Here is a 26,341-nt window from a genome sequence, read left to right as displayed (position 1 = left end):
TTCCCTCACCTTGTTTTGCCTTGCTTTCAAGTCTCTGGGGGTCTGGATCTCAAACCCATAAGGTTCTTTCATGATAGTGTAGCAGACCTGGTTGACTAGCCTGTCAATTATTGCGACTATGAAGATGGCTGATGATGGTAATCTTCATTAGGACGGGTCCCAGACCCGTCTTCCTTGGTTTCATTCTTCAGGGCTCGGGAAGGTTACTTTGCTTCCCAGAGTTTCCCTTCTTCCCCTGTTTAGTTGGGTCAGGGTATCTCACTGCTTCCTTCTGCTCCTACCAACTGTCCCAGTCACAACTGCACCTTTGGGATCTCTGCCGGCAGTCTGTGGTCGGTCTTGGGGTCTTTCTGCTTTGGTTTTGGGCTTCTGCAGTCTCCGCCTCCCCCTTCTCTGTCTGGTATGCTGCAGCAACCACACAGCATGTGGTCCCCCTGGTTCACTCAGGGAGGGTTAGGCTCTCTGTCAGGTCCTTTAAAAAGAGATTCTCCTGGGATCCCCTCAGTCCTCAGCACTTTGCTGGCAGGCAAACGTCCCCCCTCTTCTGGCAGAGCCTCTGGTCCACAGCGTCTGCTTCTACTTCTACTTTTGCTTCAGCACAGCATTCATGCCCCTTGCTCCTCCAGGGAGGGCTTCTCTTATACTTTCTGAGTCTGTCTTCCATTTTATATTGGGTCTGACCAATAGGATCTGGGAAAACACTAGACTGCTGAATGTGGTTAATGCAGTTAATCCTCTTCCTCCACACGCCTTCCTCGTCACAGCAGTGATCTTTTCACTCCTTTGTGAGTCATTGGGGACCTTTCCCGTTGCAGTGCTGGGAAAGGGATCTTCACTCAGGTAACTCCTATTCTTCCTCGTCACAGTACTTTCTGGGGAATGGTAGAGTGACTACAATTTATGAGCCTATTAGGGAAGGGGTTGTTCTTAGAGTTGTAGGCAGAAGAAGGTGTTCTGAGGCAGAGGAAGGTGTTTGCAGGGGAGGGGAAGAGTGAAGGAGGAGAAAAGGAGGGTCTTGAGGAGCTTCCAGAACTTTTGGAGATCCGGCTCAAGCCTGAGAGGGACAGGGAGACCATTCCGGAGGGAGGTTTCTGCGGATAAGAGAGATCTAATCCCCACTCTTCGCTTAGAGAAGTATCTGATTTGCAGAGAGTTGGAGCTAGCAGACTGAAGGGCTCTAGAAGGGAGGTATTTAGGGAAAGAGAGTTGGATATAGTGGGTCCCAGGCTCCAGAAAACCTTGTGGGTGATGCAGAAGGTCTTGATTTGGATCCTACCAGTAACCGGGAGGCAGTGGAGAGAAATTGGGGCTGGAGAGATGCAGTCCCTGGGCTTGAGGGCAAGGGTAAGTCTCACAGCATGTGGTCACCCTACTTCCCTAAAGGATGGTTAGGCTCTCTGTCAGGTCCTTTGAAAAGGGATTCTGCTGGCCACCCCCAGTCCTCAGGACTTTGCTGGCGTGCCAGGTTTCCCCCTCCTTCTGACAGAGCCTCTAGTCCACAGCTTCTTCTGCTTCTGCTTCAGCACAGCATTCCTGCCCTTTGCTTCTCCAGAGAGGGCTTCTCTCATACTTCAAGTCTGTCTTCTCTTTTATACTGGCTCTGACCAATAGGACTTGGGGAAAACACTAGACTGCTGAATGAGGTTCTTGCAGGTAATCCCCATTCCTCCACACTTCTTCCTCGTCAAAGTAATGATCTTTTCACCCCCTTGTGAGTCATTGGTAGTCTCCCTCATCAAATTGTTGGGAAAGGGATCTTCACTTAGGTAACACCTATTCTTCCTCAGCCAAGTACCTTCTAGGGGAATGGTAGAGTGACCACAACTTATGAGCCTATTAGAGAATGGGTTGTTCTTAGGGGTTGTAGGAAGGGGGTCTAGGGTTAGGCGATGGGCGGGAATACTGCGTTCTCTGGGGAGGGTCGTCCCTAATCCCATAAGGGGGTTCCTCCCCCATGTGATCATCCCTCGGTTCACCACCCCCAGAGGGATTATTGTTCTGTGAACGCACAGTCTTGGATCCATGGAAAAGGTCTTCCTCTAGGGAAAAGGGACAACATCCTCAGATTTGCCACAGAGTCCACACGCTTTTGTGTTCCTCTGAAAAATTCCTGTTGGTTACTCATCTTCAAGGGCGATAGGCGTTTTTCGGTCTACGGTCCGAGACTATGGAAGTCATTGCCATTGGACATCCGCTGCATTTCGATTCTTTCTAATTTTCGGATGACACTAGAAGCACACAAGTTTAATAATGGGCATTGTTGTAAGGCCGTTACTGCATTACAGGGTCCGTTTTGAGCTTAATTGTTTTTAACTCTTCTTCACCAAGAAAACCATCAGCGTTGAGATGCAGTTTGTGATGTTTACAGTGTGTTACAAATTCACAAATTCAAATTGAATAAAAAATTCCTGCAATTTCCTGTAGTGGGGAGTAGTTAACGTGTACAGTTAGGAAGAGGGGGACGGGGAGTGATACGGGATGGGCTATAAAGTGTTTTTGTCAGAATGGAAGCTGTCAGGGTGGGTTCAGGAGGGTGTACTTGACATGGTGTTGAAAAGGCACTATTTATATAGTAGTGACTTGTTGTGTCTGAATCAGAGGCGTAACCAGGATTGTCTAACAAGTGGGGCCCAAAACTAATTTAAGTGGGCCCACCGCAGTGACATTAACATCTGTAAATTCCCACACAGCACTGCTGAGTGGGCATTTAGAGATTTTGGGTGGGCCTTGCCCGCTCAGGCCCTACCCTGTCTACGCCTCTGGTCTGAATTGTATGAGGGTGCAAGCAAGTCTGATGTTGATGGTCATGATCTTCCAGTCTTGAGGTGTGGAACGAGAATAATTGTTCCTTGGTTGTTTCTTTTTGCCATTTCTGCTTCTAAAGTCTGGCCAGGTCTTGACTTCTGGGTACGCACTGACCAACAGAGCTGGTGATTTTGTCTGAGATAAGAGGAAGTGTAAATGGTCACAGCTTTGCATTTGATGCAACTGGTTTAGAAAGTTATGTGTGCTCATAGCAGTAGCCAGTGAAATGAGATGAGTGTGGGCGTTATGTGGTCGTATTTGCAGAGACCGTTGCGATGGGCAGCAGCATGGAGGATGAGTCTCTTTGGTGCTAGAGTGGGGTACAGTGTGTTTCCTTTGTCCAAGAGATCGCACTAGGACCTGGCAAGTTAATTGAGAAGCTGGTGTTTTATAGGAAGGGCTCGGTTTTGTGCAGGAGGCATAGTTGGTACCTTGCAGTCTGAGTTTTCTTCACTATGTGTTTGACAAAGTGGCAGCAACTTATATGGAATCCCAGAGACGTGGTATAGGGTGTCAGCTGCAGGGTGAAATCTTCAAGGTCTAATACTGGCAACCAGCTCTGGATGTGGGGATGTTTGGTGTTGGTGAGGGGAAGGAATTATGTGTTGGTGGGGTTCCGTTTCTTACTACCATCCTGTGTGGTTCCTTCCTGTCTCTGCCACTCCCAAACCTAAAGAATCAAATCGATGCCACGCTACTAACAGTGCACAGAAGCATTTTCGAAGGCCTTTTCTTGATGCCTTTGCCCACAATATATGCCAATATTGTGATTGTATTACAAACTTCATGATGCCTCTGCTCACAATATATGTCAATATTCTGCCAGTATAAGAAGACCTTTTCCTGCTGGGTCTTCCAGTGTATGCCAGCATCGCCCCTATAAGAACACACATGTTTACTGTACCTGATAATACCTCTATTGCCACAGCAAGTTCACACATGTTCGCTCTGCCTGATAAAGGAAATACTGCCACTGTAAAAACATACTCGCGCTGGTTGGGCCTAATAATATGAGTATTGTCAGTGTAAGAATACTCGTGTTTGCTATGCTCAATAATGATGCACTAACAGTGTAAGAAGACATTTTAATGCTGGCTGTGCCAATATATAATAGTATTGCCACTTTTAAAACACACGTTGGCTGTGACCTAAAATGATATTTAAGGACACATTTTGATGCTGGCTGTGCAATATGTTCTAGTATTGTCCTCTCTGCCCAACAATGAGAATGTTGCCACTGTAATAGCACACTTATGTTATATTATTCTTTCTTTCTTTCTTTTAAGGAACCAACATGGATTTAGGGATTTAAAGTGTCTTCTCTTTTTTTAAAAAAAAATGTTAATTCAATTAATTTAAAAAAATAGCACATTTATGTTTTCTGTGGCTTATGCCACAGCCAAAGCTGCCAATGTAATAGCAAACTCATGCTGGCTTTGGTTTTCAATAAGGCATCCTCATTTGCGACTGCAAGAAGACATTTTCATGCTGACAGTGCCAATGTATATCAGAGTTGCCACTGTAAGACAGCAGTACAGTTCACTGTGCCCAATATTATCAGTCTATTGTCACTTTAAGGAGACGTTTTTATGCTGGCTGTGCCAGTGCATTCCAGTAGTACCACTGTTAAAGCACACATTCACTGTGTCTAATAAAACCAGTATTGCCACTGTAAAAACATATTCATGTTGGCTGTTCCTAATATTATAATTTTTGTCTCCAGTAGCTACTTGGCATCTACCCTCACTATGAGTGTGGATATCATTGTGGTGGCTGCCGAATAACCAGGTGTTCAGTATTCAGAATTAAGTTTTCAAGATATTTCTTCCAGAAAAGACTCAGTTTCCTGAATTTGTCTATAATCGAGGTGGCTGAATATAGCTGAATATTGACTGAGCTAATAGAGGAACAGAGGTGGAAGAGTGAGGCCTTTGCTTATGATTACACAACCAATAATGGAGAAACAGGAAATCAAGCCATGGGTATCCTCCTCCAAACAGGAAGAGCACATCTTTTCAGTAAGGAATGAATAAATCAATGATCATCTATAACCCAGGGATGACTTTAATTTTTGTTAGGGTGAAAGGCTTCGCTGGGCAAATCCCTGTATCACCAAAACACCTGCCCCCACCCTGCTCTACATTTTACCCTATAGACCAGTCCACCTCTAGTTGTCTCTGCCATGGGCAGGGGGATTGTTTTTTTCTAATGTTTTTAGTGCCCTGTGACAGGACCGTTTTACACTCTTCACAAAATTGGCAGCAATTAAGCATTAACACCCGATCCGATAGGCCGGATCGGGTGTTAATGCTATTAGCACCCTGGGTTGTCAATCCGGTATTCCAGGGAGCCGAGAGCTTTGTGTTTTGAGTGAATGAATGGGACGCCTCGCAGCGTCCTGTTCATTGATTAAAAATACTGTAGCAAGATGGCCACCACAGAGCTGTAAAACGGGGCTCTGTACGGAGCCCTTCTTCCATTTCCATGACGGCCAGAATGGTCAGCGAACGGAGGCAGGAGCAGCTGTGGCAATGGCTTCATTTGCTGCCGCCACACTCAGGTAAATTGGGATCGGGGGGGAAGAAAAAAGGGAACGAACAGTGGCAAGCGGGGGAAGCAGCCATCAGGCAGCTTCGGACGTGGCCTTACATCAGGAGATTCAGCCTGCATTCCTAGCAGCCTGATTGGCTGCATCTCCCGTGCCTGGTGCTAATAAAATAACAGGGCTTCAGTGAATGACACGCAAGAGTGCTTGTACATAGAGTGGCTGAAGGCAGACCTGGTAAGACATTATTATTATACCAATAGCAGGTTTACAACTCCAATTAAATCATTAACTGTGAGAAAACTGCTTCAAATGCAAAGTTTGATGGTAAGGTTTGATTAAAGTGAGCTCAAAGAGTTCACATGAGGAAGTGTTTTAGCCCGGGAGGGACAAGATCTGGGTGGGAATGGCCATAGGTATTAGCATGGCCATGGGCAATCAATGGGTGGTCAAAGAACCAAACAACATCTACAGGCTGTGTCCCTCCTCAACATGTCATTCCTCCCTATCTGTACTCCAATGCAATTGTTTCGGCTTATAGGTGTCGAAGCGGCAAAACTGAAACGCCCAAACTCAGAAGTACTCCACACATCTCTCCAGGATGGCCGGACCCACACATTGGAAGGAAGGAGGAAGGAAGGGGGTGAGGGGTACACATCAACACCTATCCTTGAGTTGTGGTTCCCGTAGTGAGAGCACCAGGATTTCGCCAGCCTTCCCAAGCTATTCGCGTGGGGATGTGCAGGAGCACCTGAATGCTAACTTCGGCCTGGCAGTACCCCAGCCTGCATGACCAATAGGAGTGGGGAATTACAATGCCATTCAGCTTTTCATAACCCATTGAGCATTTGCAGGCATGGGTAATTAATACAAAGGGGAACCAGGGTTCCCCACTACACTTGCTGGCACAGAAACGCTCGCTCAGTTGCTCACTGCAACAGAGGGAGCGGTCAGTTTTCAGTGGTCCTGCTCTCTTGCCCCTCATAATGAGAGCCACTCGCCCTTTCTCAACTTGAGTAAAACACTATTGTTACCCTGGTACAATGTGCTGGGGTACTAATGGCAATATAACCTGGGGAGAGGGGCATGGGGGGGGCCTGATCGGTCCGTTAATGCAGCGGGGTAAATGTTAAAGCGCTTAAGTGAAACCTATACTTCTTACTGTACAAAACAAAAAAAAGACATTACAACTGAACTTGGAGTTCCTTTATGAGAAACTTTCTGCTTTGACTTACAATAACTTTCAGAGCGGGAGCGGGGCATCTTTTCCATATCTCGGGAGGATAGCTCAGGGGCAACGTGCTCGCCTTGGAAGCAACTTGACACAGAGCACCACAGGTTCGATCCCCGGGTCTGCGCTTAGAAACGTCTGGGTATTAAGCGCGTTATAAATAACATAGCATATCATAGCATAGCATATATCATATGCCATTACTACACTTCGGAGCGGGAATCCAGCATGAAGCACTTTTCGAAAACATGTTATTATAAGCATGTGTCTATGCTTTGTGGAATTTAAGAATTTAAGCAACATCCTTAAAAGAAAACTGGGGTTGCTGCCTAGCTGGTGAAGTAAAACAGTGTGTTCTTTAACTGGCTAAATGAAAGTATTGTTCCCCGGAAGATTGCGATCGGGTTTTGAAATGCCCTTCAACCTTTCACACCTTAGCGCTCGATCGACATATTTGCTTTCATAGAAGTATTTCAGGTGTCTGGCTCTTCCTGTGCCACAAAAGACCTTATCGCTCGCTTCAACAAGTGAGTCAACACCGAGCAATGTTTGGCTTGTTAGGGGCCTTTGTGTGGCGGGACGGCTCGGCTACCTGGGTGACTGAAAATAAAAGCCAGGTGGAACCTGTGGGTTGCGCTAATAACCCGGAGGTGCTGAAATAATCCAAGGCTTCCATTCGGCGCCTGGTTACAGAGCTGACACATCGCCTCCCGCTGCACAGACAAGAAGATGGCGCTTGGGAAATAGGGGCGTGATTGTTGGCCAGGGTTCTGGGGGGGAGGACTGGCCTATAGGGAACTCTGGGGATTTCGCGGTAGGCCTCTGCACCCTGTGCCTCTTTTGTGTGGTAACCTTTTTCATTTCCAAATGTCCCCATAAGAAAAGGGTTGGGCTGGATGAAAATGTGTAGTATGCGGCCACTTTGAACATTATTTCCAGGGCCTCTTTTGGTTCCCAGTTCACCCCTGGCCAGGGAGCATGATATTCTGACTGTATGTTCTGGAAACGCTTGGGACGAGTAGATTGTTCATGACTTCAATCTAAAGGATATCAGTGCCTCTGTATAATGTACATTAGTACCCGGCGAGGGTCAATCAGAATGAAACAAACATTCTGATTGGCCCTCGCCGGGGCTTTACCCGGCCGGTCATCCCTCTGCTGGGATTCCACTCCTTTGTCGCCGGTGGGGGGGGGTGGGGCGTGGCAGCCCCTCAAATGAGGAGGCTCGAAGCAGGGCCATCCCCGCTCCGAGCCCCCACATGGCTGGAGGCCGCCATTGTCCCCCGCCAGGGATTCGGGTATGTGTTTTTTTTTCAAAGCCACAGTTTTGACTTTTGTGTAGGCATGGAATCCACATTTTTCAGGCACTGCAGGAAGGTTACTACTACCTGCTCGTAAGGTGGCAAAAGTTGAAAAATGGTGCTCGTGCCTGGGCATATTATGTCAGTGCCCGGCAAATGCCATAATATGCTTTTGAAAGAACCAAAAGTGTTAGCTTAGCTAGGGCTTGTTTTTGACAGGCATTCAGTGAAAGGAACAGATGCCGGGACACACACACTGCTTATAAATGAAGTGGCCGCAGGGACAGTTGGGTAAAACAGATTCATTACACATGGAACTGGTTTAGTTGGTTCATAGCTTCAATTAAGCCATTACCTTTTAAAAGGCTACGGAGAACACACAGAGCTCGGCCTTGAGAGATCCCATATAGATAGACTTTAGGGAGGGTGGGCTAGTGTGTGGAAATGGCTATTGGCCTCACAAGGCAATGGGCCGTCCATAGGTGGATAAATAACAAAGCAAACCCTCACGGCTGTGTGTCCCTCCACACATCCCATCCCTCTCCTACCTTCATTTCCTGTGGCAATAGTTTTAACTTATGCCCAGTGATTCCAGCATCTTCTAGCAGCCAAGACTAAACATGTAAGGCAATAGTGGGTTGTGTGTCATTTGGAGTGCTCAAAAGAAACATCTTTGGTAAATGATATTTCTTTAACCCATTAAACACCCTTCCCAATGTATTTTAGCACTGGTACAATTATATAAACAAACTTCAGCCCTATAATATGTGGGAAAGGTGCTGGATAGTAGGTTAAAACAAATATTGTCTCCCCAGTGAAGTTTGGTTTTAACAATAAAACCACTTGATAAGGCAACAGTGAAGCAAGATGCCATGTGTGGCTTGGGGAGATGGTCAAGGAAAAATGTACAATGGACAATTTAGGAATACCTCTGATGCGCCACAGCTGACTAGCTATAGTAAGTATGCTGCATCGGTTCAAAGTCTCCGACTACCTGGCTCCTATTACTGGATGAGGTTTTTTTGTTTGCACCTCTTGCTTTGAAAGCATCCTACTCCGCACGCTGTCCCTGTCACCACGAGGTTGCGTTGGTGGCTGAGGGCAAAGTGTGTGAAGTCAAGTCATTGTACGTTAGTAGTTGGATGGGAACGGGGACATATGAGCAGGTAAGAAAGTGCTATCAACAACAATAATCAACAGTTTTTATATAGCGCTTAATACCAGATTCCTCCCACTTCTTAGCACTGTAATTATAGATGTCGTTATTGCCAAACTCACTGGTACTCAATCTATCAATCCCTGAAAGAGTTCCCCCATGGAACAAGGCAAGTCCCAGGCTGAGCACTAAAAGGGCTAGACAGAAAGACTGAACCATTTTCTGGACAAGTTGTGCAAATCTGTCTCTCGTTCTGCCTTTAGTGTTACACCTGTGAAAATGTTAATTGTGTTCTATAGGAGCTGAACAAAATGTTCACACCATTATCAGTTAAAAGAACCAAATGGGTAATTGTGTTACTATCAATGAATTTGAGACCCGTCCATTTTTGGATAACATCCAGATTCGAGGCTGAGCGTGTCCTGAGTGAGCAAGACATGGTTGACATTGATTCTTGAAGCCATGTCTGTCAAAAGTACTGCTTGTGACGTCAACCTGTGGTCCAGTAGCTCAAGCAATTTGACCAACGTTACCACCGAGGTATTGCCAGCTGTAAGAGCTAATTCAACACCACGGGGGACTCTTGATTTAGTTTGATAGGCACTCGAGGCGTGGGCAGGAAAAAGGAGGGTAAGGTGGAAAGAGGTAAGGAGAGGGAGCAAGCTAACTGATCCATCAAAGCCTTCACTGCAGGTAGCTCTTGCATTATGGAAATGGGTGAGTCACACTGACTGGCATAAATGGAGATGCCTGAGCTATCTCCATGGTCTGTCGGAAAGGGAATCAGGGACAGTACAGGCAGTCTACCATGCTTTGGAAGCACCACATGGCATCTGTGGTGGCAGTAGACGGCACAGTTCCGGGATGCTTGATATATATCTCCTTATCGGGTTGTGTTCACTAGAGGAGATGAGAAGTATGCTTGCTCATTCGTTAGCCACCAGACCCATTCACCAAAGTAGGACTGCATACTCAGACAGATGGATAAGATTCCCACAATAATGAGATCTGGGGCCTATGTTCTTGCCTTGATTTAAACACAAATCTAAGTGGGGTGTGATAGGGTGGGGATACTCGTAATATTATTATTTGAGGTCTTGGTTTAGCCCCCTTTTTAATGCCACATTTCTTCTGCATTCAGCCTAATAATTTAAGGACTGCTGAATAATAATCCTCTAAGAGCTTGCATAGCAGCCTCTATTTGGGAGTTACAACTTGGGCTCAGTGTTCAATTCACCAGCTAGTCTTGTGGTCAAGCTCAAATGTGAACGGAGGATAGCACAGGGACAACTTGCTGGTGTTGGAAGCAAGACCACGCAGAGCAACAGAGGTTCGAAGCCCGGATCCGCGCTTAGAAAACTAGCCCAAGTACAGTATTAGGCACATTATGAAAAACCAATAAATCAAAAGCAGGTTGAATCAAAGTTGATTTCCCAAATTGATCAGCTCAAACCTCCATGGCAGGGGACAAAAACACAACAATTCCAACCCACAGAAATGTGTATTACTCTTATTTGCTCCTCCACGGGCTACTCACCATTATACTGAGTGGTATTTCTTGTCTTTTCTGTGACCCCACCTTTGTAGAAGATGTTGGATGAGTGCCAGGATCGGCGGAACTGCCAGCTTCTTGTCAATAGCCGACTGTTTGGTGCAGACCCGTGCCCAGGAACCAGCAAGTATCTTGTCGTCTGGTACAAGTGCAGGCCCAGTAAGTATCTGTTCCTTGAAATATCCTCCTTGCTTTTAATAATCCTGTTTTCAATGCAATTTTAGCTGTTCTGTCATGTGGATGTGAAACCAAATAAAATGTGTTGTGTCAATGAAAATTTGGCATCGTGCTTCAATTTCCATTTCCGCTCTTACTGCCAAATGTGTGCAATTCTGTGCAGTACCTGTGAAATAAATATATATATTATGATCTAAGGCCCCTAGTTATACCGCTCCACCCCACAATTCTGGGCAAGAAACGGGCGGTTTGAACACAAGTCGAATTTATTTAAATAAATGAATTAAAGGTGAAGGTGGTCCCCCATGTAGGTGACGTCACCATATTATTTTTTAATCACAGGCAGCTTGTCCACAAAAACGAAATTAACCTTCCTGCTTGACTCTCACTATTTCTCACACACAAGCATTAATTTCCCTACCCAATAAATACATTATAATTGTAACTCAGCTGCTTACCAGCCATTGGGTTTAAATGTGGCACATCGCAATTACGATGACAAACGGGTCAAAACAGATACAGGATTCTTCAAAACATTTTAGTTTCTTGAATATGCTTAAATCTTTAAACTGCATATTAAGTTACACTTGCATATCATTTGCATGCTTTTTCCAAATATTACCAACAAATGCTGTAAACGGGGAGCTTTTTCATGTTTCACATCTCCCGTGTGTGTATGGTGCTGTGGGCTGCAAACGTGTGTGCAATTTACAGTTTACTTACAATAACCTGCTTTAGGATTTTGCCGGTTGCTGGGTTAGGGAAGTTGCGTTATTGATTCGGAATGCACAGAATTTCGGCTCACCCACCCAACTTGGGAGAATGGTTTTAGGATTTTATTAAACGGGTATAAGTGTTTTAAGCAGTTTTAAGAATGAGGGACATATGGCATTTACATTCGCATCATTTTTATGGGAGTATAAATGACAAAATTAAGCACACTCTAATTTCCCATTCCTTATTAAATAGCTCTGACCTTCACAACTCACATTATTAAATATATCCTCAGTAGGCTCTGCTATGGACATCATCGTATCACAGCCCTGTGTTAACTATTTCTGTGAAAACACGTTGGGTACAATTAAATGAGATAATGCAGTACCTTATTGTGTTGAATTAACTCTGATGCATTAATGATTTATTATGATGTATAATTGTGTAACTAGATGGATTGTTTTATTTGGAAATTGTGTAAAGGTTGTTATTTAACCAAAAACACAAATACAATTATTTTTTTTAAAAAAAGTATTTTGATAACACCTTCCCAAACCACCTTGTTTACCCTGTTTCCTGGGACTTAACAGAAAATAAAAATGATGGCTAGAGAGCAGATATCCCTTAATTCACGGAATTATTATACTCACTTTGGATTAGTCGTTATAGGCATGGAGCCAGCAAAAACTCTGAAGTGCTACAATGGAATTCTCAATCGGCAGGCCCCTCCTGATCCCGTCATCACTTTTTCAGGAAAAAGCAGGTGTGCCTCAGATGTAGTTGATTCATGATCCCTCATGGACAAAGCCTTCATCTGCAGATAATATCCATGATCAACATTCTTCCAGTAGTGACAGATGGTATTCTTTCCTGTAGCCTTTCCAGAGTCCATCTTATTCCCCTTTGTGCTCGCGTTATTTTAAAGTATCCAAAATTCCCATGCATATGTCATAATTGTGTCCCACTATGAGATTGGCCCGATCTTTTCTTTGGCCTAGCCCACTGTTAGACATTCCTATTGAATACATCCCACCATCTTCATATGATGATTATAATTTCTATTATTTTTGACATGAGCAAAGGAGGGGGCTTACTGCATCCCGACACTACTGAACGCTGTTTCATTTTTCTTACATAATTCAAGGCAACTACCTGCCACATTCATGAGAAATGGATCTCGGAAATCAGCATTCGCAGACACACGCCTGTGTATGCAACATTAATTTGTGAGATACATATTCATAATTGTATGAATATTAATTTTATTCATTCTTAAAATCAATCATAGAGAATACACATTTGATGTCAAATCGAAGAGCAGTCTCTTAGCTTTGAAACACCCCAAGTCCCATGTTCGTTCCTGGAATGGTTCAAAAGTCAAAATAACTTCTATATGTAACATGCAATTGCAAGTAATGGGTGCATTTAAACTGTAAACAGGGTCTCAAATTCAGGACAATCACTCATGTGATAGCTCTTCAGGGGCCTCTCTCAGAAGCCATTAATCCATGATTGACCGGGGCATTTATGACAGATCTCTTTGTTCTGCTCGCATTAGCTTGCAGTTGGCCTGTATTATTGCCAGCTAGAGTTAAATTGTTTTTCACTTTTAATGGAAATATGCACTCCTTCAAATTTGGGCAGTGAGCATGTTACGTGGATGGCTTACGGCGATAACATAATTTTAGATCAAACCATTGTTGGTCATAGAAGGTCACTTGCTGCAGATTTGAAGTATTGTGAGGACAACAGTCTTACCATCAACACTAATAAAACAAAGATTATGTACATTGGAAATCAAAGGGGCCACTATAAAAGTTGTAGAATGGGGACTTGTAAGCTTGAAGCTGTCAGTGAATTTAAATATCTGGGAATAACTTTGTGTTATAATGGAAGTAGTGACTCTATCATTAGAGATAAGAAGAATTATTTATCTCTTGCTTATATCCAAAATCGGAGGCTTCAGTCGTAAGGCTCTCCTTTTATTATATTGCACCAGTGTAGACCCAAATATTTTGTATTGGTTAAAAACCATGCGTTGCTCTTATAAAATGTGGCTAAAATCTGTGGAATTAAGTCTTTGGAGAATGACATTTGGTCTTCTACAATGTGTACCCATAGAGTAGTGACAAATGGGTTTGGAACTGGGCATTACGTCTTGTGACACGCCTTTAGCCATAAGGAGGGGTTTTCTATACATCAAGAGTTTGAAAAATCCTGAATGCCCCCTACTTGCTTTATTGAGGAACATTTCCCTAGCAGGTCAGAACATCGCTTTACACAAGTTTAATAATCTAAATCTGGAGTTCTTTTTAAAAAAAAGTGATTTGACCCTGGATCTGTCTAAGGAACTTTTAAATCTGTTAAGATCTTTTAAGAAGAAATCACATCTGTGGGACTGTGGGGTTTCAATTATTATTTACAGGTGTCGAAAATTGGGATTTGTTGACCAGGAGCAAAAAGCAGCTCCTGGGTATCAGTTATCACCCGTTAGGCAGAGGCTACATCTGGGGAACCAGGAGTCAGCCCAAGATGTAACTTCAGCACAAGATGCAAACTTTAATTTTTCCATTTGTGTATTATACAATTTGCTTTAGATGCCCCCTATGAGTGCCCTTTATTCTCATGTAAAGACCTTTCTAAAACTGCACAGTTAAAATCACATAGCTTTGTGGGTTTGGCATCACTTGCCCGAGGATTTATGTGTAGCACCTGGTAGCTGTTAGTGTTAACCTAACCATGCTCCCCTTGGCTATAACCAGAGCTAAATAGCTCCCAGATCCTGGCAATTTCGAATCCTGTGATTATGTGAGAGGTAACCAAATCACACATTATAGTGCATAATAATAATATGAAGCCTCAAAACTATTTGTTGAAATTTTCATCACCTAAACATCGCTGACATTTTATGTTAATTAGGATCAACTTGCTCATGTCACCCTCAATATTGGGACCTAGAATGATCCATCAAAAAGAGTTGACCTGCAAGTTATGCAAAGACTATCGTCTGATGGAAAGCCATCCGCATTTATTAATGCAAAGCTCAGCTATCACATATTGGCACGAAATGCATTTTGGTAAATTTGTTTATCAGATAGATGCTATTAAAACCAATTTCGGAAGTAATGCTTGATGAGTAGACACATTTATTTTTCATTGGCCTTGGTTAATTGATGGTTAAGAGTCTAAAATATGCTTATTGCTCTTGTCAAAGAACTGGGCTGGTATATGTTTTTATTGTATTTTAAGTTCCGTCAATTTTTATTGATTGCACAATCCTAAATTAACTTCAGGGATAAAATGTGTTTATATTTTTATGTGTTGATAATATAAATGATTTGTCATTTGTCATATTGGAACTATTTGTTGATTTTGTAGTTCAGTGTGAAATGTTTAATTACAACTAATGCACACAAATATAAAAAACATATGGACACATTTGCCTTTGAGGCTGTGTTGTGAATCCGACCATCTGGTCACTCCCGATGCTAATCTCTCACAAGTCTCTCTCAATATTTTGGAGTATTTTCTAACCTTCTCCACTTCCAAAGATGGGTCAACTTGAAGTCAGCACAATATCGGGCTGAATTGGAAACCAATGTTGCAGTGACGGTTTGACTCCGGTAGCGGTGTGATGAGTGTGCAGCGGACCATAGTTGTGTGTTTGAACAATGCATGAATCAAACTGAATCCACACACACTGGCGAGCTTGTTCACCAAGCCGCGGCGAAACACCCACATGTGTGTCCCGGCAATAAATCCAAAAATGACAAATTGAGAGTTACGACTAGTGAATCAAATACCAACTTAAGGTTGCTGTGCGAAATAAAACATAGTTTACTCCATAGCGCTTATATTAATGCTCCATACCCCACTGGGATTGCTTTTGATTCCCTGGACGGAAGGGTTGTCAGACTGTTGGAGATCACCGATATTGAGCTATTAGAAATAAGTAATGGCCCTGAGAATCTTCCGCTCCCCTCCCAAGAGCTGATTGACTCTGGCACACGGCGTAGCATCCATTACGAGGAAAACTCAGACATTGCTATGATTAATGCTACGAGTGAAGTTGAAGTTAATGTTGAAAGCAGTGAAAATTAACAATTGATCCGTTCTGCTTGTTTATCAGAAAAGAAAGACGCTGTTCCTGAAGAGCGAGATGAAAATGGTTTAATGGTAAGGATGCAGTATTTATAAGAAATGTGCCGGACGATAACATTTGCGAGAAGCAGAAGGCTATTGAGCCGCAGCAAAAGCACGTGGACTAAAATCTAATGCGCTCGAGTGCAATATGGGTGACCAGATTATGTGAAATCTGGTTGGCGCACAAAAACTCCTGACGATCGCTGACCCTAATAAAGCAGAGAATGAGATGAGGTTGTTGCAGATTCCTTTTGCTGAGGCTACGGCCTGTGAAGCAAGGCTTGCTGAACGTTTAAAATCCAACTTTGTGAATTTAAAAAAGTCGCTGGTGGATCCCAGTGTCTCTTCTGCCTCTAGAACTGAAGATGACGATATTGGAAATGCTGGACATCGTTCCTTTTTGACAATTCCTCTAAATTTACAACCCGAAAGTATAAATTCACACATTGTAAATTCTATTTGAGTGTCAGCAGAGATGACTAGTATGCCGAAAGTTGGGAAAATGTCACTGTCCTCGAATATGAATAAAAAAATGATGCCACACCTTAAAAGAGATAAAATTGTGAAGAATATTGATAGACCACACAGTGAAAAGTATTTTGAAATTCCAATCAGCTCTCCAAAAAGCTGATGCTGAAAAAGAGCTAGCCAGTAAACATCATTTGTCAGTGGCTGCAGGCCTGCAAATTCATAACAACGTGATGGCCGCTACCTCGACTGCATTGATACCGTTTATGAAGCTATATGAAGCTCTACTTGACTCAATGAAAGATCAGAAATCTATGTTGACATTGGTAAACACTAAAGTTAATACATTAGAAGCGCTATCGGCCCATACCCATAAGAGGCTTGACCACAAGGCTGAAACCTCATTGAAATGTCAACTGCGATTAAGCGACCTAGCGAGGAATGAGCCAGTTGAAAAAAACAGAGCTTATGGAAGCTCTCCTGGAATGTACAAAATGGATGAGACATAACGTACAAAATTCAGCATCAATGTGAACGTCAAAAGACCTTGGTGGTTGCTTTAATTCCACTAAGTAATCCTCAAGGTGGACTGTTGCCAGCAGATGTGACTGGAATCGAGGTCCATAACCATCAAGGAATGCCCAAAGAAAAAACGAGAACAGAATGTCGCAACCTTCTGAATGCAGCACCTATGAAAGCCGCCCAAATAGCTAACATAAATGTCCAGAAGATCTCGACAACTAAAAATAGTACTGTTGAGCAACCAAAAATTCGCAACCCCTTTTCTATACAAAACAATGCAGTGGCTCCTCAAATTTCCAATGCTATAAGTCTGGCAGTAAAAGGACCCCAGTTGGTACCAAATTCTGTAGCAGTCCCAACTCTTGTCGTCAAAACTGCTACTTTTGGGATCTTTAGTGACCCCACGAAAGTCTTGACAGGCCAAAGTAACTCCAAATCCAAACCAAAGGAGACAGCAAACATTCCAGCTGTGAAAGGAGACACTGGTCAAAAGCTCAAGTCTAATACAGCAAAGAAGTTTATAAGGAATCTAACAACTCCACCTCCAATTGCAACGTTTAAGTTATAGGCTCTAGGGCCTCGACAGCCAAACTTAATTCCCAAAGTCTAAGTGGAGGCATGACAGACAGAGCTTCAGATACAAATAGTCATCCTAACAAACGCCCGAGAATTGAAGTAGATGATACGGATGAAAAAGAATCCTTAACTGCAGAAGATCTTGCAAACCTTTCCACCTATTCGATTGACAATGAAGATGAAGCAAGTGTAACAGAACCACCCATGATTGGAGGTATTGCTGAAAGACCTAGGCACGTGAATGTAGACGGAAGCCTCTAAGGGAGTGAAATTAATTCTCTTCTTGGTAGAAGATTTGAAGTAGCCAAACTAAAAATGTATCATAGAACTCTTGAAGAGCCAGTTCCAACCACCTTCAAGCCGAAACCTCAAAACAATCAAGGTGCGAAGCGACCTTCTAATTTTGGATTAAAATTAAATCCCAAATATACTGCTTCCCAGGTAGGAAAAACTGGGTAGTGCAAACAGCAGGAGATTCCAGGTCGACGCAAGGGTTCGACCCGAACAAAAAAAAATTAAACTGGAATACATGTTACGGGATAAAAATGAAGTTAATCTCTACAGAAGGACTGTAATGAAACTTCTGAATTGTGTGCCAGCCCTGAGGATAATGAAGTCAGATGACATTGATATAGTGGAGTATATGTCAGAACAACGTTCGGACTGGGTATTGCTACATGTTCACTCTCGTCTGATAGCAAACACACTAAGAGGAGCTAAAAATTAGTTATTAACATTTGGCTACAACATAAGTGATCTCCCACATTCAGATAAAACGATTCCAAGAATAATACCTGTAGACAAATCTCCAAGAGGTAGGCGACTTTCAGCCAATGAATCTAGAAGACGGACCTTGCAAGCACACCTTGAGAGAGGAAGAGAGGCCAGTGTCTCCAAGAGATGTCATCAGGACAGAAACATTTATCAAACAGTTGAAAGCGGATCCAATCAGAATCATCATTAGCTATCCTCTCCAATTCAATTCAAGGAGTGTTCCATAATCTCATTTAATACACAAGGCTTCATCCATTTATTCCAAGACAACGAATTAAAGAAGGGAAATCACACTCTGATTTGTCGACAAGAAAGGTGGATGAGAACTATACCAGTGTGCGAACGTTATTCAGTATTCTTAAATCCAGCACTAAAAACCTTCTCTGGTCACCCCTTTTCCAGGCTACTGACATTGGTTAAAAATATTCCAGGTTGGTCAGTTGTGAAGTAATTTTTCCCTAACTCATTTGTCCAAGGAACCATTATACAAATACAGCCCGATAAGATAAGACCAACAGAGTTGTTATTGTTGGTAAATATATACTGGAATCCTGTTAAGATATTGTAAATTAATTTCATAACATCAGTAACTGGATTAATAGACGAATTTATGCTCGACTATCAAAATATTTTCATCATTATACGTGGTGACTTGAATTATTCATGGGTTGATGCAAGAGGAAATATTAAAAAGTTAAAACAAGACCCCAAAGCTGGTCGAGGGAAAAGATGGCTCAATGAACTCACAAATAGAAATTATGATATGCTTAATGGACAAACATTTGGAGATATACCAGCACGTGCCACCTGGCACAGGCAAGATTCCTATAATACTCTCAACTACATCTGGGCTTCAGACGAGTTTTGCCTGAGGATCAAAAGACTGAACATTCAGAAGATGATTAACAGCGATCACGATGCTGTAAATATTTTTTGGACAATGAAAGCAACGTCAATGAGTGAATGTTATACAGCACCTATTGAGATAAATCAGGGCAAAAACCGATTAAGATTAAAACCCAGACAGATAGTGAGTTAACATCAAAATTGGATAATGGCAACTCAGGTGATGTAAGATCTGCTGAATATACTCCATTATTGACCCAATTTATAACAACAAGAAGTGGGTTTTCGGGCAGACCATCAAAAACACAAATACCCTTTTAGTCAGAAAATAAGGGAGGAAAGGAAAAAGCTGCAAGAAGATCTGAAGTTACTCAAGAAAGGTTGTTCGTCAGGTGTGTTCCTAATTAAGAAAAAAAGCAACAACAAAAATATAGAAACTGGTTAATTTCATTCAAGCATTTCCACGACCAAGAATAAGCAGAAATAATGCTAAAAATGATATGTACCCGGAAGAGTAGAGAGACCTGGTCTATAATAAATGCCAGATCTCTAAATCAGACTGCAAACATGACAGTCGGAGTGTCTGCTGACTCCTGGATAAAGCATTTTTCAAAGGTCTTTAAAGCTCCTCAACCCCAAGATCTAGAGCAGAGGCTGGGATCACTTGGAATTTCGACAACAATAAGGTCGACATAGAGGAGGCGATTGTAAAGTTGAAAAACTCTGGATCAGCCGGTCCAGATCGCCTGACAAACCTGGAGTTAAAGAAGAACAAAGTCCAGTGGGCCGATTTCATTGAAATATTATTTAAGAAAATCGTTGCGACGAGGACAATCCCATCTTCCTGGCAATCAGCGGTAGTTGTGTCCATATTTAAAAAAGGTGATAGGGCTGATCCATCCAACTACTGTCCAATTGCCTTGTTAGATGTTATCAGGAAAATCTTTGCATCATTTCTGCAGAAATAACTACCAAATTGGGCAACGGAGGCCAAAATAATTGATGACAGACAGACCGGCTTTACCAGAGGGTAAGGTGTGGAATTTAATCTCACCTTACTAAATTTGCTAAAATTAGAAGCCATGAAAAACAATAAAACCCTCTTTCTGGCTTTTGTCGATTTGCATCAGAGCTTCGACAGGGTAAATCGAATGACATTGTGGCAAAAATTAGAAAAATTGAAGTGTCCTTCAGACCTATTGCAAATTCTTATTCAATTTCATTCGAAAACTTTGATTAAAGTCAGATTAAATGCTGCTGGTGAACTGTCGGAAAGTATTGTGACCGAAAGAGGTGTCATGCCCTTTGGCAGCCTTAATCTTCAAATGTTATATTGCAGATCTGCCTGAAGCCCTTGCCAAATGCAACAGCTTTCCACCAAAAATTAATGGTCATCATATCAGCTGGGTAACATCATATTGGTGGACACTACACAAATTGGCCTACAATGCCTATTAGCGAAATTGGAAATCTATTTGCAGATCAATAGTATGGAGATTAATGTTGAGAAATCCAAGATTGTCATTTTTGGTTCCCAGCTAGGCAACAGAGGCAGAAGCTTCTGATGGTTTACAATAGGGAAACAAAAATTAGATACCTTGGAATCTTATTTAATAAATCAATAAGAGAATGGGAATTGATAGAAGATCTGAAATCCAAAATGACTAATCTATCATTACAAGGTGCAAAATTAAACCGTGAATTTGGCAAATTCACTCTGATGGCAGCAATTTTGTTTTACCGCCAGAAATTGGTTGCTGCAATCACCTTTGGATCTGAAGCTGGTTTCAACATAAATAATTCCTTATGGAATCTGCTTGAAGGGCGGTATTGGAGGAAAGTTTTAAGTCTGCCTCAAAATGTTTCAATATCTGCAATACGATATGAGCTGGGGCTCCAGTCTCTTGGGTCGTTGGTTATGTGGAAATCTTTCTCTTTATGCAGAAAGATGACTGTCTAACTCTTTTCGACCATACGCGATATTGAAAGCAATAACAGTAAAACCCTATCATGGGTTGTTAAAAGATTGGTCTACAAAAATCCTAAAGAATCTTGATCATGTGGGCGCTTCTCTTGATCTATTACTCGACAATCCATGAGAAGTAAAGAGAAAGGTGAGGCTTCGTGACTGGATTGAGACTCTGGATAATAGAATGAATTTAAAATCCAGTTTATTACAAATTAGAGAAGCCTGTGCAGTGAATCAGATTCCAAGGCACTTGCAACAATTCCCATCAAGATACCACTGTGACCAGTTCCTGCTGTTGCGCTTAAACAGCTATCGACCAAAGAGATGCTCTTTTTGAGACACGAGTTGAATATTGTAGACAATTGTTGCTGTTTTTGTAACCAACAAGTGGAATCGCGGATGCATTCTGTCGCCGAATGCCCAGAGTTAAAAGCTGAAAGATCAGTGGCTTTAGAGAAATTTGCTCTGGCAAATGGCAACATAGATGACTAGTGGTCTGCGTTGTTGTCAGGGAATAACTATATGCTGATGTGTGCAGTTATAGATTACCTAGCCACAATATTAGCAACAGGGCAGTAGCGGTGAAGTCTAAAGGGTGACTATATTGAATGAGATGGGCAATTGCCATTTTGTCATATTTGTTGTCTTATGTGATGTTCTTTGGTTTTATGAGAAAATGAAAGGTTGATAATGTATTGGGCTGATGATGGAGGAAGGAAGTTGGGAAGAAGTTGAGAGTATTGCTTTTTTTGTAAAAGTGTGTAAATAAACTAACAAGAATCTTTAAAAAAATCCAATTAAACTTAATACAAAGGAAACACTGTTCTTCAACATATTTACACTATAGTACATTATAAAACATCCACCATATTGTCATAAGCATTGTATAATAATCTGAAGGTTGTGGGAGAAATTAAAACACTGTTTACATTGGTATAGTCTTGACCCTTGAGGGCTTGAGTACAAAGAGTTTGTTTTGGTTTCATTTTTCAGGTACAGCAGGGAAGCTGCATTTCAAAATGAAAATATCTGTAGTAAAGGGCATGTTTAATGATTTGTAACAAATTAACGGTATATGTGAAACTGTAATACTTAGAATTTCAATGTGGCTGGCAGCCATATTTTGCAATGCAGCAGGCACAGTTCTCCTGTTTTCTGTTCGGTGTCTCGAAGAATCAAGTGACTGATGACAATGATAATGAATAAAATGATTAATCTTTTGGCGGCTCTAGCTTTATATTGAAGCCATCTCCATGTCTTGTATTAGGCGGTGTCCATTACAAAAGGCCGTCCGTGCTCACTTGCTTTGTTGCGCAATATTTCTCCAAACCGTTGAATCATGTGTGTCAAGAAGCAGTGCACATTTTCAGCGCCTTTCGCTTTAAATTCAGGCAGTCTTCATTTGCCTTTAATTCTGTCCACATCCCCTCCATACAATAAATATCCATTTTGCACATGGTCAGTTATATCATACGGGTATCCCTCTGGACCGGCAAGGCATATAATAAGCAGTGTTGCATCGCAATTTGCTATTTAATTCCGTAGGTTTGCTAATTACTTTGACACTTGTGTAGCACAGCTTGCATTTAAATTACCCTGTTCAAAGAAAACACAACTCACCCTGCATTCTTCTCTTGTCCTCATGGCTCTGTCCACCCTCCTTTCTCTGTTAACTGCAAGTTCAAAGGGGCAATGGAGAGAGAGTGCGGTAATAATCCTCTCCTCCACTCTTAAAATTGCCAAAGGCCTGGTTGGGAATGCTAGCTAAGAAAAGTCCCTTCTTTGTTAAATAATGGCAAACCAGAAGTAATCCGGTTGATAATTTTATTAAGCTTTTGTTTGGCAAAGATCAATATGTGTCAACTTTATTTTTTTTACAAGACAGTCCTGCAATTCCATTCCTAAATATTTAAGTTGTTAAATAATGCATAATTAGAGTATTTTTGCTGTAAAACATGCATGGTCCTTTTTTATTTTTAAATTCATCTTTATTGGGATTTTTGTGTTAGCAAAATCTCAAGTTAGATCATCATAAAAACCTCAATTATTCCCAAAACACCCCAAGACCTCCTCCCAATCCTCCGTTTCCCCCCATGCAATGTCGGATCCCATGCAAAAGGTATAGGCAATCAAAAACACATATTGGATACACTTTCTAAATTACTGGTACCAAATCTGCAATTACACATTTCTGCAGGGCATGTTGTTGGAAGACACAGCCCATCCTTCTCGCCCAAGCTATCAGCTCTTTACCATGACGATCCAGGGGGACTCTCATATTGCCTGTAATAGCCTCTCACTTGGAACCATACTTGCAAGTAAAGGGGACCATTCAACATCTCTGGAAGGAGTAACATCCTGTAGCATAGCCGTAATGTTTTCCATATCGAGTAGCTTCCTCATCTTAAACAACCACTCCCTTTCACTCTGTAAAGATTTCCTTTTCCAATGGATCACCACACAGGCCCTCGCAGCCAACAAGGTAATGTGAGCCATGTGAGGGAGAGCACTCCAACCCTCCTCCTCATGGCCGAAAAAAAAACTAGTATGGGGTCCAAACCTCTTTGGATTCTGTCTAAATCTCTGATCCATCCCAGGATGCCTGTGATGAATCAGAGGTGATCATCACAAAAACCCTGGCCTGGACCCCCTTCTCATATGGCCAGGGAAAGGCAGCTGCTACGTGATCCTGACCCTGGGGCTGGTATTATACGGGAGGATCACATGGGAGTAGACCAGGTCAGGAGAAATTGGAAAACCCTCTGAGCAATTTCGCTAGTGACCATACAGTCTTAATGGCCTATTGTAAAATTGATGATTCTGATCTTAAAACAACTAGGAACATTATGGACGTCAAGTCCCATAATGCTCCTAGTACTGAGATTCGGAAGACAGGTCCAGAGTTACCAAAATGTAATGAGCGGTCTAGTAGTTGTAACGAAACACACCTGAGTGGGACCTTTAAACATTTAAAGGCCTTTCAGGTGCGGGCCTCGGATGAGCAACAGGACGGAGCAGAAGTTGGATTTGCCACTGTGCTGAGAGCGCGACGCCATGCAGAGAAGGTGGAGGAGGTCGGGACCCCTGGTGTATGCAGAGGACGTGCAGTGGGAAGCGGTATTGAGGCCATTGTCCAATAGGGAGAGAGAAGCTCTCTGCATCCTGTCACCCGCTCTGATGTAAGATTTTCTCCGGTGAGTGTACAGGGTTGTGCAAGCTCCATTGACGGTCAACGCGAGCAGCGGAAGACTGACGGGAGCTGACAAACATTGCAGTAGTCCCGACGAACATAGAATCAGAACCAGCAAGTCAGAAGGAGACGCCAGGACATACTGGTTTGTTGGCCTGATACAGGTGACCCTGGGGCATCCCAAAGTAGACCACTGAGTCATTTTGAATACCGAACACTTAAATTTAAGGAAACTGTGCGCAACTCTCCTTTGTCGAAAAGGAGAATATTGTAAGCCACATTGCCAAAGCCAAACTGGGGAATATCCAATGAGGGAATAGTATAACCTGCATTGCCAAAGCCAAAGAGGGGCAATAATAAAACAAAGGAGACACAACTTTCCCGAAGAGGGCGATCCAATAAGGGGACTCTACAATTTAGATTGCCAAAGAAAGCTGAGAGTGACATCAAGGCAATTTGCATATAACAGTCCCATAACAAGACACCTGAGTGAGGACGTTGTAAACCACATTACCAACAGCCAAAAGGTTGTGTAAATAGAAATCAGAGATTGCAGGAGAGAAGCCCTCCTTCTAAAGAAGAACAAGGGGGAGAATGTGTAACCTGCATTGCTTATGGCACACAGATCACTCTCTCCTCTACACCAACAAACAATAGAACGCAGCTATACCCCACTAAAAAAGCGGCCTAACTGCACACATAATCTCATACACAAGCTCCACCAGCGCCAGAATGCAGACTCCGAGGTCAGCCGCCTTCCTGCACACATTCTACTGACCTCACACAACCACTGCATCACGCCTAGCATTATAATGCAGCTACACACCACGTAAACCGCACTGACTTCACACGTACTGAGTGCACCAAAGCACTACTTACTGCCCTACTCTCTCCACTGACCCGGACTACGGTCCCTGAGAGCGTTCAACCCACAGCGCTTTGAGATCATACCAACCAATGGTTTGTAAGGCGCTATACAAATGCACAATAACATAACATTAAATCATGTTGGTTTATCTGCCAGTTATACCACACCAAATACAGAAGAGGCTCTGTATTCAGAAAGTGCCATGGGTGCATTTCCTTGCTGCTTGGCATGCCATGGGTTTCTTGGCATCCACAAACATACAACTGTCCCATGATGTAAGGGAGCGGAACAGGCCACTTCAGGTAAGCCACACACGCTGCAGCGCCACCCAGCAGCCATCACTGGAAGTTCACTTCCACTTCAGAGCCAGTATGCACGTGAGCTCAAACGGAAGCCGCAGGCTTCATGTCTCGGCTCCTGTAACACACAGGAACATGGGAATGACGGGGCAGCGTGCTCTCTTCTGAGCCAGTCTGCAGATTAATGCCCCTTGAAGTGATGATCTGTCGCGAAGGGCGCATAAGTTCCCATTCGGACAGAAAGGCTGTGTAGGAGGCCGGGCTCCCGCCTTGGGAGTTGAGCCCTTTCATGCGCCAGATAGCGTTCTCGCCACATGTCTCAGAAGTTGCTGCCCCGGAGAAGGATTTGCCGCAGTATGAAGCGAGTGTCCAATACAAGGGGGGTGGGGGCGGGTTGGAAGCGGGGCCTTTCCTGAGAGCTGTAGAAACCGCACAGAAGAGATGCGGACAGCGAATGCACACACGTTTCCCCCTCTGTGGTGCGGTGATTGATGGCTGCGCTGGCACAGATTGGTAATTCACTACTCTCCGGCCCTCTCAGAAAGACATAACTCCTTTCGGCCAGACAGCTTTATTGGTATCAGGAGAAGTTCAGGGCACTGTTAGGTGGGCGCTGTAGCCGCTCTCAGTGGCTGGTGCCGAAAGCAGCGCTTGATGGAAGGGGGCCGGTGGAAGCAGGCCCCTCTACTCCACTGCTGCACGAGCCCTTCCTGGACATGATTCTCATAGCTCTGTTCTGTCCGCTCTGCAGTCCCAGTGTCCACGTGATGTCATCTGACATGCAGTGACACAGGAGCCGCCACGACTTGTTGCAATGTTTTTAATCTGTTACACACAAGGAGCCCTCCAGTGTGCTCCTGTGGAAGCGATCTCTCCTACACTGCATGGCGGCCCTATGGCTCCTGTTAAAAGTAACAAGGACCGCCTCATGATTGCTCTTACAATGTATCAATAAGGAACTATTTGAAACGCAACTCAATTCTGAAATGTACCAGTTGACAGGTATGCTTTGAAATATTTTGACCCTCTTCTCCTGTCTTTACTTGTTTCTAGTCTTGTACCATTTTCTTCTCCTTTTTTTGTTCTCTCTTCCTTTCCTTATTTTTCATGATGTGGTTATTTCCTTCATTTCGTTTCTGCGTCTCTTCCTTCTTTCCTGGCTTCTGTTTATCTCTGGATAGCTTTCATTGTGATGGCAGTTTTCC

General features: G+C 43.0%; 1 protein-coding gene across 2 annotated transcripts in view; it reads left to right on the top strand.

Moving 5' to 3' along the window:
• The window catches only part of EVA1A (eva-1 homolog A, regulator of programmed cell death), a 1,077,479-nt gene that overhangs the window by 401,981 nt on the left and 649,157 nt on the right, over positions 1 to 26,341 (top strand). For both annotated transcript variants that reach the window (XM_069605847.1, XM_069605845.1), the window contains exon 3: positions 10,626 to 10,749. In XM_069605847.1, coding sequence (XP_069461948.1) covers positions 10,626 to 10,749 — 124 coding nt within the window. The remainder of the gene's footprint in view (positions 1 to 10,625; positions 10,750 to 26,341) is intronic.

This window comes from Ambystoma mexicanum, chromosome 4p, assembly GCF_040938575.1.
Source record: "Ambystoma mexicanum isolate Mex_15411 chromosome 4p, UKY_AmexF1_1, whole genome shotgun sequence".
Taxonomy (NCBI): Eukaryota; Metazoa; Chordata; class Amphibia; order Caudata; family Ambystomatidae; genus Ambystoma; species Ambystoma mexicanum.
Note: the sequence above shows the minus strand (reverse complement) of the source record. Positions and strands in the feature narration are given on the sequence as shown.